Source organism: Erythrolamprus reginae, unplaced genomic scaffold (genome assembly GCF_031021105.1).
Source record: "Erythrolamprus reginae isolate rEryReg1 unplaced genomic scaffold, rEryReg1.hap1 H_1, whole genome shotgun sequence".
Lineage (NCBI taxonomy): Eukaryota > Metazoa > Chordata > Lepidosauria > Squamata > Dipsadidae > Erythrolamprus > Erythrolamprus reginae.
In genome coordinates, this window is record NW_027248462.1 from 2,429,812 (window position 1) to 2,447,060 (window position 17,249).

General features: G+C 39.3%; 1 protein-coding gene across 1 annotated transcript; it reads right to left on the reverse strand.

The window, feature by feature from the left end:
- Positions 1-172: 172 nt before the first annotated feature.
- On the reverse strand, positions 173-16,908 carry LOC139155304 (vomeronasal type-2 receptor 26-like). The gene is made up of 6 exons (XM_070730424.1): positions 16,697-16,908; positions 15,608-15,938; positions 14,292-15,143; positions 10,497-10,724; positions 4,176-4,302; positions 173-1,077 (listed from the first exon to the last, which is right to left on the reverse strand). The coding sequence occupies exons 1-6, from the start codon at positions 16,906-16,908 to the stop codon at positions 173-175; spliced, it is 2,655 nt and encodes an 884-aa protein (XP_070586525.1).
- Between the last annotated feature and the right edge of the window lie 341 nt (positions 16,909-17,249).

Below are 17,249 nucleotides of genomic sequence, written 5' to 3' on the forward strand. Positions count from 1 at the left end.
TGACAATTTAAACTTATTAATAATTTAACTAATAATTTGACTGGCTTTTACTCCTACATCGAAAACTTACCCAAACATTTTTATCTCTTCAAATTCAGTGGTGAATTTACCACAGCTTTGAACAAATACTTGTAAAATAGAGAAATGATTATAGGAAAATTTGGTTTATATTTTATGAACTTTTTCTCTTAATGAGTTGCTCCCTATTGTTTAGTTGTGGTTTACAAATAATTATGTAACATTTGGGGAAATATATACAGACAAGCAAACCTGCACTGGAGGCAAAAATGGAGAAAACCTCCACAGCCACCATGTATTTCCCTTTGGTGCTCAGGTAGGATGGAACAAAGGAGAGCCATACACTACAGAAGATCAGCATGCTAAATGTGAGACATTTGGCCTCGTTGAAACTGCTGGGGAGATTCCTGGAGAAAAATGCTACTGTGAAACTGACAGATGCCAGAAAGCCCATGTAGCCCAAGACACAATAGAACATGGTAGATGAGCCTTCATTGCATTGCAATATGGTTTCCTCTATTTCTGAATGAGTGTCAATGTCAGGAAAAGGGGGATATGTGAACAGCCACACTGTACAAATGCCTACTTGAATCAGAGACCCAGAAAGAACAATGGAGGTGGCCAGTCCTCTTCCCACCCAGTTCCTCATTCTGGACCCTGGCTTAGTGGCCATGAAAGCCAGAACTACAGTGATAGTTTTTGCCAGCACACAAGATACAGCCACTGAGAAGATGATGCCAAAGCTAATTTGTCGGAAGAGACATATTATATTGCATGGTGCGACAACAAACTGCAGTGAGCAAAGAAAGCAGAGGAGGAGGGAGGTGAGAAGAACATAGGTGAGATTCCGGTTGTTAGCTTTGACAATGGGAGTATGGTGATACTTCAAAAATGTTGCCAGCACCACAGACGTGCAGAGAAAAAGGAAAATTGCCAGAATCACTAGACTTATTCCTGTTGGTTCCTCATAGGATAGGAATGATACTCTTTTGGGAAGACATGAATCTTGATCCTTATTTGGATATTGACCTTCTGGGCATTTCATACAATTATCCATGTCTGAAATTTAAATATATATATATTAAATATATATAAATTTTGCCGAGAGGCAAAAAGGAAGCTGTGATGCTCTTTCAATATACAAAGATGATACAACACAAAAAGCATGTAACTCTTCCCTGGTACAGAGCTCAAGGGATTGGATACTGTAGCCTAGATGTTAATTCTCTGCTTTACAAGGCAAAGGCTGCAAGTTCAAGTCCTAATGAGGCTATGGCTAGCTGATGAGGCCAGAACAAGGCCGAAATAGATCTATCCCAGTTTCCCTTAATTTTCAAATTCAGCAAAAACATGTATATATAAATGTAACATATTTTTGCTAATAATGAAAAGGAAGGGAGACTACTATAGATCTATTTCAAGCTTATTAGCCTTCATCAGGTAGCCACATCCTTTTTACTGGGATTCGACAAAAAAAATCACCTATATATATGTGTGTGTGTGTGTTTCTGTCGGATTACCCTGGGATTTGATTCTGTAGCTTGTGCCTTGTAAGGCAGAGAATTAACCTCTAGGCCACAGGATCTGATACCTTCAGCTTTGTACCAGGGAAGGTCTATATGTTTTTTTCTGTCAGATCACACTGGTATATTGAAGGTGTGTCACATTTCCTTTCTGCCTCTAAGCCCAGCCCAGGGCCATTTCAAGGCAGTTAATTTATTCACAGCCAACAAACTATATTCTGTATGTATCAGAATACATACAGAAGGGTTACATGTTTTTTGTGTTGAATCATCCTGGTATCAAATTCCAGTTAGGGTATGGCTAGCTGATGAGGCCAGAACAAGCCCAAAATAGTGCTATCCTACTGTCCCTTAATTTTAGAAATTCAGCAAAAACATGTGATTTGCTTTTCTAAATAGTAAGATTGGCATTAACATTGTTAATCTGATTTTTTATTGTTTATTGTTGGATTTTTAAGGGTTTCTATTTAGTATTTTTAATTGTGTGCATTTAGCTCTATTTCTCTAATTTAAAAGTTGCATTGAATTTTCTGGGGAATGCACATATCAACACTTTTCCATATATTCATTGGCAGAGATGTTATGAGAGAATAATGCATAGATATAGATATGAGAAGTTGACCCCAGCAATGTTCCCTCTATTTTTTTTGTGTGTGGGCGGAAAAGTATAGTGTCTGAGCAGCAGTCCCTTTTGGACTGGGTGGCATAGAAGTATAAATAAATAAATAAATAAATAAATAAATAAATAAATAAATGGGAAAATCCCTTCTTTTTATTAAAAGAAATTAATAATAAAACAAAACCAAAATCTATTACTATTAAAACTAAACATTTCTCTTTTTTCTCCCCTTTTTTCTATCATTTCTCTCTCTCTTCCTTCCTCTCTTCTCTCTCTCTCTCTTGCTTTCTTCCTCTCTCTCTCCCTTCTCTCTCTCTCTTTCTTTCTTTCTTTCTCTCCCTCTTGCTTTCTCTCTCTCTCTCCCTTCCTCTCTTCTCTCTCTCTCTCACTTTTTCTCTCTCTCTCTCTTGCTATCTCTCTTGTTCTCTCTCTCTTCCCCTCTTTCTCTCACTGTCTCTTTCTCACTTTCTCTCTCTCTCTCTCTTCCCTTCTATCTCGCTCTGTCTGTTGCTCTCTTTCTTTCTCTGTCTGTCAGAGAAGCGGCTGTGAGAGCGCTTTCTCGGAGCGCTTCAGAAATGTCTGCCCAGCCACTCCTGCAGCCTCTTTGCTGACAGCCCGGGACGAAAGTGGGATGCAGATGAGGAGGAGGAGAAGCCACAGCCGCCGCCGCTGCAGGAGGAGCCACACCCCAAGACGGCAGGCAGAGGAGGAGAAAACTGGAGAGAGGGGCAGATCGGGGAAGGAAGGATCCCCAATCCGCCCTTCTCTCCGGTTTTCTCCTCTGCCGCCTGCCATCTTGGGGTGTGGCTCCTCCCGCAGCGGTGGAGGCAGTGGTGGCTTCTCCTCATCATCATCTGCGTGCCCAGCGAGGGGGCTGAAAGAGCACTTTCTCGGAGTGCTTCGGGAATGGCCCCCCACAGCCCCTTTGCTGGGAGCACTTTTGTCCTGTACTGCCAGCGAAGAGGCTGCAGGAAAGGCTGGGCAGGCATTCCTGAAGCGCTCCAAGAAAGCGCTCTCACAGCCGCTTCGCTGACAGACAGAGAAAGAGAGAGAGCAACAGACAGAGTGAGATAGAAAGGCCAGCCGCAGGAGAAGAGACTGAGGGTGGGAACGAAGGAGGCGAAAAAGAGGAGGAGGAGGACGGAGGTGGAGGAGGAGGCTGGAGGGAGAGAGGTAGGGAGGAAATAAACATGTTTATTTTTACATGAAAGGACCGCCCTTTGCTTGCAGCACCGCTTCGGCATCCTTTTTTGTAAAAATAACAATTTTTATTTTTACGTGAAGACCTCCCTTTGAAGGAGCTGGAGAATCTCTCCCACAAAGAGATTCCGGGGGTGGATCTTTGACATCCTAAGGATGCCATCCTGCCAGCGCTGCAAGAAAAGGGCTGTCCTTTCATGTAAAAATAAACATGTTTATTTTTACATGAAAGGACCGCCCTTTGCTTGTAGCGCCACTGTGGTGTCCTTTTTTGTAAAAATAACAATGTTTATTTTTATGTGAAGACCTCCCTTTGAAGGAGCTGGGGAATCCCTCCCACAAAGAGATTTTGGGGGTGGAGCTTTGACGTCACTGGCAGGTTGCTAAGGACGCCAAGGTGATCACTTCCTGGATTCTATGGAATCCAGGAAGTGATCACCTTGGCGTCCTTAGCAACCTGCCAGTGATGTCAAAGCTCCGAACGCTGAACATGACCCCGAACTTTGCCCAAAGTTTCAAAAAATTTTGACTTCGGGTTCGGCATACCGAACACCGCAAAATTTGGTGCGGACCCGAATTGTGCGAGTTCGGTTTGCCCATCACTACCAATTATATTATTTGCTTGATTTTTTTTTTGTTAAACAAAAACGTCAATTTTAAATTCTTTATTGTTTATTTGAGGTTTTCCAATTGGAAAAGTGATTCTTCTTTTTGGAAGAGTACAATAATCTAAGAGATGTGAAAATTCAACTGTAACAACTAAAACTCAGCTTCCTGTACAGTCATAACAGAATGTAATTCATGAAGCTTCTCACCTTTCTGGCTGGACATTGTCTCTTTGGGACATTGATGACAATCATAACAGCAAAACGGTTTTCCTTCCTGCTTTCTTTTGAAATATCCAGGCAGGCAGCTCTCAGTACACATTGAAATAGGAATCCCCTGCCCAATAAGTGAAATAAAAAGGGAAATGTTAGCATTCTGTCAAGTACTTGGGGAAAAAATAGAAAATTTGTGGCATTTTAATATTTGGCAAATAATGAAGGCTAATTCCATCTTTGTTTCTTTTTCTTTATCATCACCACCATGATCATCATCAACAAGCAAGCAAGCAAGCAAGCAAGCAAGCAAGCAAGCAAGCAAGCAAGCAAGCAAGCAAGCAAGCAAGCAAGCAAGCAAGCAAACAAACAAACAAACAAACAAAAAACCCACCCTGTTTTGCCTCAGAGGATTTCAAAATAAAATACTGTACTGTGCGTCTATAACAGTGAGCTCATAATAGGGCAACTCTATCAATATCAAAATGCCACTTAAATAGTTGAGCTAGTTCCAAACTAGATTTTGATTTTCTTTCTCTCTTCCTTACTCCCATTCTTTTTCTTTTTCTTTTCCTTCCTCTCTTTTTTCTATCTGTTTCTCTCTCTTCCTCTCTCTCTCCTTCCCTCTCACTCTTTCCCTCTCGGCTTCTGGGCAGGTTTGGAAAACTCTGAGTTGATGATGATTTTTAAGTGAGCTATTGCTCACTGCTCAGCTTAGAGGGAACTATGCTAACAGTGAAGCATGGTGTGGAGAGGTGATTATTTGGGTTTGTTTTGCAATCTGTCAACTGTCCCAATATGTTAACTAGCAAAAGAAAGTCCTGAGACTTTTTTTTAAATTTCCAAGAATATACTTTACTAAGAAGACATATGGATACAGAGGTTATAACATTTCATGAATAAAAAGTAGGGGTGGGAAGCAGGCAGGACTGGGTGGAATGCAGTTCCACCGGTGGAAATGAAGCTGTGTGTCCAGCTCCAGCTGACTATCCCCCCCTCGCCCCGCCTCCTCCTCAGAAAGCGGCAAGGAGACCAGCACAGGCAGGAGTTGCAGGGGGGGCATTTCCTACCCCCTCTTTTCTCAACAGCTGATCGGCACCCATTCGCCTAGCTATCCAGCCTGAGGCAAGGGGAGACCCGGGAAGGAGAGCGCAGGGAACATGAAGCAAATTGTCACTCCAGAGAGCGACACTGGTGAGATTGTAAGTCGAGGACTTAACAGTTCCCTTGAACAATGATGATCGTTCAAGCAACTCCCACCTGAACACATGGCCAGCAAACCACTGCTACCCAATCACATGACCATGAAGACACACCAACAAAATAAGCCACACCAACAATGTGGCAGTAAAAATTTTGGCTGCCCATTACTGATAAAAAGCATAAAAAAACTTTCTCTTTCCCTACCTGGAACACATTTGTCCACCAATCAGTTATACCTGGGGTGCTTTGAGAATGATCTGTCTACCTTGGACATTTTCAGAGTTGATGACCTTTGGGTGGAACTGTCTCACCTGCATTTTAGAGTTTCCCTCCCAAACCACCTGCACATTCCAATCCTTTCCCTTCCCATTACTGTTGTCTCGTTGTGAGCAGGCTGTGTAGTGAGACAACTATGACACAGCCATTAGTCCTAGGCATCTTGTAAGTCATTGAATCAATCACAAACTTCTGTATATCAAAGTATTCTAGGGTAAAAACTGTGGCCATCTGTCTAACTGATGAAGTTTGACCAATATTGGGCCATGAAAAAGGACACTGATCCCAAGCACACTAACAAATCTATAATAGAATGGGTGAAAAAGAAAAGAATCAAGATGTTGCAATGCTCAGTCAAAGTCTAGACTTTGATTGGATTGAAATGGTGTGGTGGGACCTCAAGAGAGCTGTGCATAAAGAAATGCCCCAAAATCTCATTGAACAGAAGCAATGTTGTAAAGAAAAATTGAGACAAAATTCTTCCTCAATAATGAGAAAGACAGATAAAATTATACAGAAAACAATTACTTCAAGTTATTGCTTCCAAAGGTGGTGCCACAAGTTATGGACATGGGGTTGATACTTACTGCATAGTTAGAAGCAAAAAATTGTCAAAATCTCACAGATGCATCTCCTTGCAAGATTTTTCTTCCTGCGTATGCGCAGAGGCAAAATCTCACTGGGATGCCTACACACACATATGCCAGCAAGCTGAACCTGCGCGCGCATCTCCCATTTTACTATTGGTGCACAGTGTGGCCCATACTTATTTCTATACTACCTTATTTCTACTGCATGATATGCACTTTTAAGTGTATTTTAAGCCACCTAAATAATAAACATTCCCAGACCAGAATTTTATAGTCAAAATTATTTTCAATCCCATCTCTCAACACACAATGTAACCCAAACAAATGCTTCTGCTTCATTCTCCTGTGAAGCCACTCTTTCATACTGTGCTGCTCCTTCATCAGGAGCTATTGCTGAGATAAGCTTTTCAAGAGAGACTGAGTGAAAAAAGGGAAAAGAATACTTTTTCCTTCTGTTTACAGAACCTATTATTTCAAATTCAAAAAAATAATAATGGAAAAATATTAGTTATAATATTTTTATAATTGTTCAGCAAACGCTTTGCCTCATGTAATTCCAGTCTACCACCCACCTCCTACCTTCTTGATAAATAGAGTGAAATTTCAATAAGAAATACAACAATTATTCTAATAATGCTAGATAAAGTACCAGAACAATAAAATATGTGAAGAACTTTGCAGCCAACAGATCTGATTAGCTGCAACTAAGTTGGGATTGATTATTAATTATGAATTTACTTTAGGGATTGGATTATATTAAATCAGCTCTTTTAAGCGTAATATAGTACTTCAATACATACCTTTGCACTCAATGACGTACGCATACGTTCAGAAGTAAAATATAATACGTTTTTTAAAAGTTGCAGAATAATTTGCCATTATGTATAAATTTAATCAAGTACAATGTACTAATATATCAGGGATGGACTACTATCTGGAATGGCAGGAACGCCATTCCGTTGGCGGACATGGGGCACGTACACTTGCTCCATCGTCGCTGGGCATGCACACACTGTGTAGGCACAACTGACATGATTCCAGTAAAAATTACCAGGTTTTTTGTTTCTGGGCATACACAGAAGCACAGAAATCAGCAAATTTTGCCCAAATCTCGCTGCCACAAGGATGTACGCATGAGATTTCAGCTGCTACACATGCGCAGCAGCCGAATCTCTGGCAGTATGTCCTGCTTTCTGCTCTCCTGCTCAGCGCACTCAAGATAACACACAGAAGGCTGCACGGCTTCAGCTCAGGGCTGCCATCAATGTTTTCTCTAGCGTGCACAGGCGCACAGCCGCACAGGCAAAAACCAAATGCTGCACGGGGTTTTTACCCCACGCATTAGAGCCAGTGCAGTTTTTCCCCACCCAACAGCTGATCTGCCCCTCCCAAGCAGTTGGTCAGGGAGAAACCCCCGTGGGCTTTCTGCCTCAGGGCAAACTTTTGCACCCCACCATGTGCCAGTGGGGGGAGGAAGCTGAGTGTTCTGCCATGAGCTTTAAAGAGAAAGGCAGAGGGAGGGCAAGGCAAGAGCTCCGGCTTGGGCAGCGCTGCAGGAGTGTGTGTATCCTGTGCAGGAAAAGGGGCAGTCACTCCCATTGCTCGGGTGATGGCGCTGCCCAAACCGGAGCTCTTGCCTTGCCCTACTTCCACCTTACTTTTTATAGCTCATGCTCAGCCTCCCCCACAGAGGAGGAAATGGCTCTTTGCCTGCTACTACAACTGCACCCCCCCCCCCGAAGAGAGCCTGCCTTTTCCCGCGCCTCCCTCTGGGTCCTGCAGCTTCTGGATTATGACGAGATAAAGAAAAAGGGGGAGGAAAGAGAGAGAGAAACAGAAATTAAGGTGAATGAAATGAGAGCAAAAAGGGAGGAGAAACTAATGAGAGAGAAAAGGGGGGGAGAGACACAGAAATGAGAGAGACCTGGAGGGAAAGAATGAGAAATAGAGGGAAAAGAGGGAAAAGAGAGAGAGAAAGGAAGAAAAGGGAAAGAGAGGGAGGGAAAGAGAAGTGGAGAGAAAGGAAGGAGGGAAGGATAATAGCACATTTACCTAATCCTACATTTAAAAATTATTTCAACCCATCTAACATTTAGCCAATTAATACATATCTACATTTCTTACTTAATTATTAGTCTTAAATTTGAGTCAATTTGAGAAAAAGAAAAAAGGGAAGAAAAATCTAAATATTCTCTCTTTTCAATCAATTAAAAGTCATTAACATCATTAATCTCCCCAACAATTCTAAATTCAATTCCATTTATGTGTTAATCCAAATCAGCATCACCTACTACATATCTTATTATAATTAATACTTCTAACTTTATTAAAACAGATCAGCAATTCCTAAATTCATATATCTAAATAGAAAAATAATTAAAGTTTTAAAAAGAGCAAAGAAAACAATACCCCAAGCTTAATCAACCCTTCTCAAACTCCAATTTCTTTAATCTGAGCAAAACTTTGAACCAACCCCTTTTCTTTTTTCTTTTTTGTATCCACTTTTAATACCCTTTTCCATTTTATTCTTTCTATTCTTCCTTCTTGGAAGGAAGGACTTTGTTAGAAAAATAAAGGGGTTAAAATAAAGGGATCAAACTTTGTACACTTGACAAGTTAGTTATGATGGTGACAATGTCTCAGCGTTATGTGAACATCTTTTGGGATCTTCTGACAAGCAACTGCAGGGATTCACTTAACAACTGTGGCAAGAAAGATGGTAAAGTGAGGCAGAATTCACTTAATAACTGTCTTACTCAGGACATAGAAACGTTGGCCTCCATTGATGTCAGAACAGAAGTTGAGGATTATCTGTCTGACCAGTGCACTCTTTTAGAAGCAGATCAGGAGTCCATTTTGAAGCTCCACAGAAAACATCTAGGGGGAAAGGCAGGTTGTCCTCAACTCACAACAGTTCATTTACTGACCGTGCAAAGTTGCAATGGCCTTGAAAAAAGTGACTCATGCCCCTTTTTCACACATGACCTTCACAGCAGCCCCACGATCATGTGATCAAAGCCTGGCCACCATTTCATATTTATGACCTTTGCTGTGTCTTGAGGTCACATGACCCCCTTTTGTGACTGTTTCACAAGTAAAGACAATGGGGGAGGGGGCAGAGAAGCCAGATTCGCTTAACGACCGAGTTTCTAATCGATCCATGCCCAGTCATGAAAATGTGTTGCTCATACGTTATACTTTTCCACCCACACTGAAAAAAAAATAGAGGGAACATTGGCTGCCATGCCTGCTACCCATGCCATGGCCCATCGACCAGCAGGAGATTGAGAGCAAGGTAAGGCCTGTGGTGCAGTGGAGGGGCGAACAGACAGAGCTGCCGCTCGCAGTAGCACCAGGGGGTAGGGGGACAGGACGGCAGGGACAGCACAATGAGGGTGGCGTGGTATGGGCAGCATGGCGGGGGCTTGCAGGGGTTTGCGGCGCCGTTGAGGGGCGAGCCGATGGAGCTGCCACTCACAACAGAGCTAACCGGCTGCTAGTAGCAGCAGCGGAGGCTTGCAGCATGATGGAGGGGCGAGCTGATGGTGATGCTTCTCTCAACAGAGCTGACAGTTCTCTAGTGGCAGTGGCAGGGGCTCACAGTGTGATGGAGGGGCGAGCTGATGGAGCAAAACTGCACAGAAGCAAAAACCAAGAAATCGTGTGTGTTTTCGTGTGAGATTCAGCTCCTGCACATGTGCAAAAGCCTAAACTTGTTATCCTTCCCATTAAAGCAGTGGGTTTCAGTATGGACTCCATGGCCACCAATGGAATCAATACATATTTCTAGGGCACCACAGTAAGCTTATGTAATTGTCAGATGCACAATCAATTGTCATCTCATTCTCTGTTTCTAAATAATAAATATTGAACATTATTACCATTTGTAATAAATATCTGTCAGCTAAAATGACTCTGATGGAATTTGACAGAGATAAATTAGGCTTAGAAAGAACATTGAGCAAAAAATAAATTAAAAATTTGGAATAATGTATGAATAATTATGTATTAAAATAATGTATGAATAAATACTTTATATCTCTAATGAATTTTAAATTTTACTGCAACATATGCATGGAAATTCAATAATAATTTGTGTAGTGGATTAGATTCTACAGATTTTAAGAAATTTGTAATTTTTATATTGCTTATAATTCTTCCCAATTCTAGCGAGATCAATTTCAAGTGAAATGAGGACTACACATATCATCTAGTCTTTCAAAGAAAACTACCTATATTCAAAACCCACTTGATTGAAAGTGCTGGGCCAAGTGATGACTTCCTCATGAATGGTGAACATTTGGTCTTCAGCAGCCCATGGATCCAGCTTCCCAACTTTCACTCGATGAATTGATTGATTGGGAAATGTGACCCAATTCTCAATATCCAGTCCTGTAACAAGTTCTCCATTCTCGTGGAAAGAAATTTCATTCCCAATGCTGTTATTAAATGCAATTCTTTTCAGAAAGAAGTGAAGCTGAGTTGAGAAATAATTTAATATATTTGTGAAAAATAAAAAAGCAGAAAGAGTTATCATAGTTAAGATATAGAAGTATATGACAGCTCAAACAGTTTACAGAAATAACTTGTCAAATCAAAGCTTGTAGTAGTACTATTACATCTCCCCTGGGCACGTTTAATTTATACATGGTATGCTTGTGTGTGTGTCTGTTAGTATATGGGGTTGTTCTTAAATCTTTAAATATTTTAATTAATTGGATTATCATGATTGTTTTACTTGTTGTGAGCCGCCCCGAGTCTTCGGAGAGGGGCGGCATACAAGTCCAAATAATAAATAAATAAATAACATAAATATTATTGCCTCAAGGATGCATTGTTGTTACAGTTACATACTAGTAGAGCTCTTGAGTAAGGAAGTCATATTTCTCCAAGAGACACGGCAGATGTCATAGTAAACTGATTGGTAATGTATCTTGGTATATTTATTTTGAATGGAGCATTTTAACTAGAGCTGGATTGGAAAGTGATTTAAACATAAATTCCAGGGTCTTGGCATAAGAGAACATGTCCCTAGAACATGCCCCTGGAATTCATTAAGTAGCAGTTCATCCACAGTTCATCTTTCCTGGATCAATGTGTTGTCATGGTGAATGAGGAGGTCAGTAAAGCAGAGATCTCTAGCAAATACAAACCAAATTTCCAGGTTAGAGGGATTTGTCCTTGGAAAGGGATGGGATATAAATCCAGCTTGTTTGTCTGTTTGGTTGGTTGGTTAGATTTCTATGCCACCCTTCTCCGTAAACTCAGGGATAACTTTAGGCAGATCATTTGGATGTCAAGCAGTTGCCTTTCAAAACAATTGAGCCTGATTAATTTTTGCAGAGGTGGTAGCTACCCATGATTGGGATGTCTAATTATGTCTCATTCAATGGGGAGGAAAGTGAAATATCAGGCTATTATTAGCAACCAAAGGAAGACAGTGGAGTAGAATGGAGTGGGCAGGTATGTAGCAGCCATTTATTCTAATTTGCAATTTATTATGAGCAGCACTGGGTACTTGGTCTCTATAGGAAAATCAAAAGGAAGTATTGGAGCTTTTCCTATATAGTAATCTCTAAGAAATCTCTTTTGTCTGTCTGTCTGTCTGTCTGTCTGTCTGTCTGTCTGTCTGTCTGTCTGTCTATCTATCTATCTATCTATCTATCTATCTATATCTATCTATCTATCTATCTATCTATCTATTTATTGTTAGAGTTGAAAGGGACCATGCAGGTCATCAAGTCCAACCCCCTGCCTGAGCAGGAATCCTAAAGCACTCCAGCCAAATGGCAGTCCAATCTCCTCTTGAAAGTGTCCAGAGTTGGGGAGTTCACAACCTCCTCAGGCAGATTGTTCCACTGGTTGATCGCTCTGACCATCAGGAAGTTCTTCTAGGTTGAAACTCTCCTTGGTCAGCTTCCAGCCATTGTTCCTTGTCCGGCCTTCTGGTGCTCTGGATCAATTAACTCTGAGATGGTAATAAGGACACTATAAACTACTAATGAGACTTTATTTGCTAACTTTGCCATCACAGGGAGGGTCAGTGTTATTACTATGTACATAAATGGTTAGGTTTGGCAATATATAAATAAACTATCAATGTATGTTTAAATGACGAAGCAATGCAGGTTGGCAGGACCGCGGGGAAGGGCCTTTCTGTGGCCACCCCGGCTCTATGGACCCAACTACCCCCAGATGTCCGTACTGCTCCAACTCTACTGGCCATCCATAAGGCCACAAAGACATGGCTTTGCCAGCAGGCCTGGGTCCCATGAACTAACAACTGACAAGGCCACACTGTATGAATGGTATGTATCTATGGGATTATGACTGCTTTATAATTAATTGGTTTTTTTAATATGGCGTTTTATAGTTTTAGATTATATTCAACTTCTTTTTATTGTTCTGTATCTATTTGTATTTCTACTTATATTATTATTGTAAGCCCTGAGTCCTTCGGAATTGGGCAGCATAGAAGTCGAATAAATTATTAAAAAATAAATTATAACACTATAGCTTAAAGAATTAGTGTTGCGGTTATCTATAAGAGGGAGCTAGAAGGGTTTCTCTCTCTCTCTCTCTTCCTCTCCCCATCTCTCTCTGATTACTCCCTGTTATTTCTGGTTTGCCTGTGTAACTATGCTGTAGAACTGTGTGTTCAAGTGTGGTTGTAAAAATTCTGGTAGCCCTTCACTGTTTGTAAGTAAGGCTTATAGTATTGTACATGTATTTAGAGAGGTTTATAATATTGTAGATGTATTGAGAGTATTGACTGATGTAATTGTGTATGACTAGGATTGTTCTTGACTATGCTATTTGCCAAAGTAAATAATGTTTATACTGTATACTTAATGAATCTGGTTATCTGAATTACTACTTGTATCTCTGTGCTATCAGCTGGATATCTGCTACCTCCATGTTTCCTCTATTCATCCTTGGTAACAGAAGGGTCATTCTGCACCAGTGAAGGGGTACCAATTTTTTTTCCTACCACACTGTGGGTGTGGCTTATGCAGGATGCCATGCATTTTCTTTTAACATCTTTCATGCAAATTGGGTGCTCTGGGATGGAGCTCCATTTTTGCTACCCCACTGCATCCCCCCCCTGGGCAGCAGCCCACCCCTGCTCTGCACAATCCTTGACACTTCACATTTGTTATGGGCCCAGTGTGAGGTTCATAGTGTTGTTGTTCCTAGAGTTAGGTTTCTAGTGTGAGGTTTTTTAGTGTGGATATTTCCAGTGTGATATTCACAGTGAGATATTGCTTATTCACCACAACCCAGTTGAATGGAACGAATTATGGTTCCTAGTCTACAAAATGCAGTATGCTCTTACTCTGTGAAGGACTCTGAAATGTGGTAATTAACTAACCAGATATAACAGCCTTGGATCCTGCCAATGATGAAGATGCAAAGAAAATAGATGACTTTAAATGGGACAATGAAAAAGCTTTTAGCTTGAATGGATTGACAAACAGCTGGTTCATATCTGTAGTGAGAACCTGGCTGCTAGCTGTTGGGACATTTTGAAACAGATTTATGTTTGTGATAGCTTGGGAGCGCACATCCATCTCACATGAAAACTTTCAGAACCCGTTTGAAGAAAGGTGGTGATATGTTAGCTCTTGATGAAAAAGACTTTGCAAGAGCTACAAGAAAAAGAGTTTATATTTTCTGAACTACAACAAATGTGCATTATTCTTTCATTGTGGGTTGAGAGTTATGATGATTACATGTCTTTGTTGGAAGTTTTGACCAGAGTTGAAGTGACAATGGCTAGCATAACTGGAAGATTTGGAGGGATAAAGAAAAAACACACAAGAATTTCCTCAATTTTTTTATCTGCACCTTACTGATCTTCTGATTTGCAATTCACATCTTATTTCTAACATATTTGAGTACTGAGAAAATTACCTGCCATGGCTGAAGATTAAGTTTCTTGCCACTCAAATTTTTGTTAGGTGATTGCTGAGTCATTTGTATGGCATGTAAAGCATGGAATTGATGTCTCATCCCCAGCTTATTTGATTACTTATAAAATTACCTGCCATGGCTGTACATCCTGAAAATTAGGTTTCTTGCCACTCAACCTTCTTATATATTGTTGTTGATGCACTTGTAAGTTATGTAAAGCATGTGCCACAGCATACACTGCATTATATATACTGTAACTGGGACTGGTCATCCGCATTTCAAAAAAAGCCCCAGGAAGGGTTTCCAGTTTTTCTTTCCCAGTGCAGATACCCTCAGTTTCCACATTTGCAGATTGGTCTGCAAATTCACAGCCAAATGCTTGCTCCCACATATCTTTTATGAATCCATCTTGACGAGAGAATAAGAAATGATTTCTTGCCTGGAGAAAATGCTGGAATCCTTCAACTTCATTTGAAAAAGCTGCAAAGGACAGTGCACCATGGAGAACTTGGATGTCCCAGCTCTTCTGATAAAAATATGATGCAAGAGTCATTTGAGAAGCAATGATCCATACCTTGCCTTTTGGCTTTATAGAAACCATTTCCATTTCAGGTAGATATAACAGCCACCTCAAATGTAAAACATACTTATCATTAATTATTACAACATTAGCTTTGCTGTTAGTAAAAACATAAAATGTCTCCACAAGCCATTTCAGTCCATCATCCACATTATTGATATGAATTGTTTGGAGTTGCTCTAAGAAAGCAATGCATATACCATGTAGAGACAACCATGAAAAAATTAGTTGTTCAAATTTTGCTCCACCATATCCTTTCACAAGTATCCCAATCCAGGTCCATTTAAAGTGCAGAAGTAGCTGAAGAATCCCCCTGAAATGGAATTCTTCATCTGGAACCATGTGGTAGTAGAAGGGGATCTCAGTTTTACCATGCATGCTTGGAGGAGGGCCATATAGGAACTAAAAAAAAAAAAAACCAGGAAAATTATTAATAAAAGCAATATGTATCTTCTGTAAATAAAGAATTCTAAAATGTCCCAGAATATGCTCTCATGCTATTTAGGTGCATGAAATATTTGAGAAACAAGATAGTACATAACTGTTGTACCAAGTGCAGCGTTGTATGACTCTGATTTTTCCTTCTCTTTCTACTTAATTTACACATTCCTGCCACTTCTTCATGAACAGGAATAATTCTGTCTACGAAAAGTATTCATATTACAAGGTAGAACCAGAGAGCATATGTCCTTGTCTGCAGACAGGAGAAAAATGATGAAAATTGATGAAAAATATATCTAACCTATGTTTTTAAATATACTTCATGGTTAAATGTCTATTAAATTAAATATATCTGAATGTCTTGCAATCAATCCATCTGAAAATATAAAGCAATGTATGAACAACTTGCTATTAACGAATCTTACCTGTGGGACCTTATAAATGCTTAAAATATCTGCCATGTCAAAAGAAATTGCAGGATCAAAAGTCCCAACAACTGATACAAGTTTGTTCAGAATGCTACATTTATAGTTGGGAATGAATAGGTTTTGATTGCAAAGAACTTCCATTGTGGCATGATATGTGTACTCTCCACCATAAGCATCATATATTCTGAAGCCCAATGTGATGTTAGATAAGAGTTGGAGGTCTTCATTGATCTTCTTCACAGCAAATATCAAACTCAAAATATGCTGATAATACTTGATCAGGACTCTGCAATGGCAATTAGATTCTACATCAAATGAAATTCTGTATCTAAAAATGGCAATGAAATTGAGCTCCATAAGATTTGTTAATTGATTAATTAGTAAATATTTAGTTTTCAATGGAATCATTGGTAGAATTTTTCTAAAGGGCTTATTAAACAATTTTTATTATATAAATCCCAAAATATGCCAGTCGGTTTAATTTTAAGCAATATTAAAGGTTTTTCTATTTGAAGAACAATAGCAAAACTTAGCATTAATGCCTTCATTGTTTTTGCTATAAGAACTTTATATATTAGTAAAACCAATCTTTTAAAAGAAAGTTACAAAAATAGAATAAGACTTTTACTATTAAATCATCCCGAGAACATGTATTTCTTTTTTTCCCTACTCCAAAAGGTTTCAGCATTCTGTATCAACACAGAGACATCTCTGTCTATTGGAGATAAAGTATACTGCATTTTTTACTTTATAGTACTGTTCATATGGTTAAATAAGACTTTCTTTTCCTTGGAGAAGCAGTTTTAGAAGCTGAAATTGTAATTCCCAATTTGTATTGAATCTCAGAATAAGGAAGGTCTAAATAGTTACTTTTATTATTTGCTTTGCTTTAAGGAACACTATTGATTTTCTTTAGAAAACACAATAAAACATATTTATTGAAAAATATTACTTCAGTTTTATATTTATATTTTAAAATTTATAGGTGCAATATTTGATAAAATTGTGACTCATAGGATAAATTTATAAAATATTTTTGTCTAGATTGATGCAATGCTACCAGTAAATAATACAATGATATCTTACTGTGATCCACCAACATCAAAATGCTTTGGGACTTCCTCAAAGTTTTCTACATTTCTGCTTATGAAGACAAAAGATGTAATACCACCAACGATGAAATCACCTGCTTGAACATATTTGTGAAAAATTGGGATGGGGTCTTGAATTCTGCATATCACTGGTTGGGCATTACTAGATACATATGATAATAATAATAGGAGAAGAATCAATATCATCATGACCCACTGACAAGGTTTCTACTATTCCATGTAATGCTTATGATTATCCAAGTACTGTATAGTTAAGATTAAAATAAATACTTTGTTTCTCATAAAACTTCCATTTGTTCTAAACTTTAAATAAAATAGCATTCTTATCTGTCATGCCTATAATGATCTTACCTTCTCATGAAGTCTAAGAACAAGTTTTTTTCAAAACATATGAAGAATTTAAACTGTCATTAGCAATGATTGCTCATTTTTCCAAGTAAACATACTTTGTTCATAAGGGTTTTGAGAACAACAAAGTTAATAATATTTTTGATAGTTATAAAGGAAGGAGGAGGAAAAGTGCAACC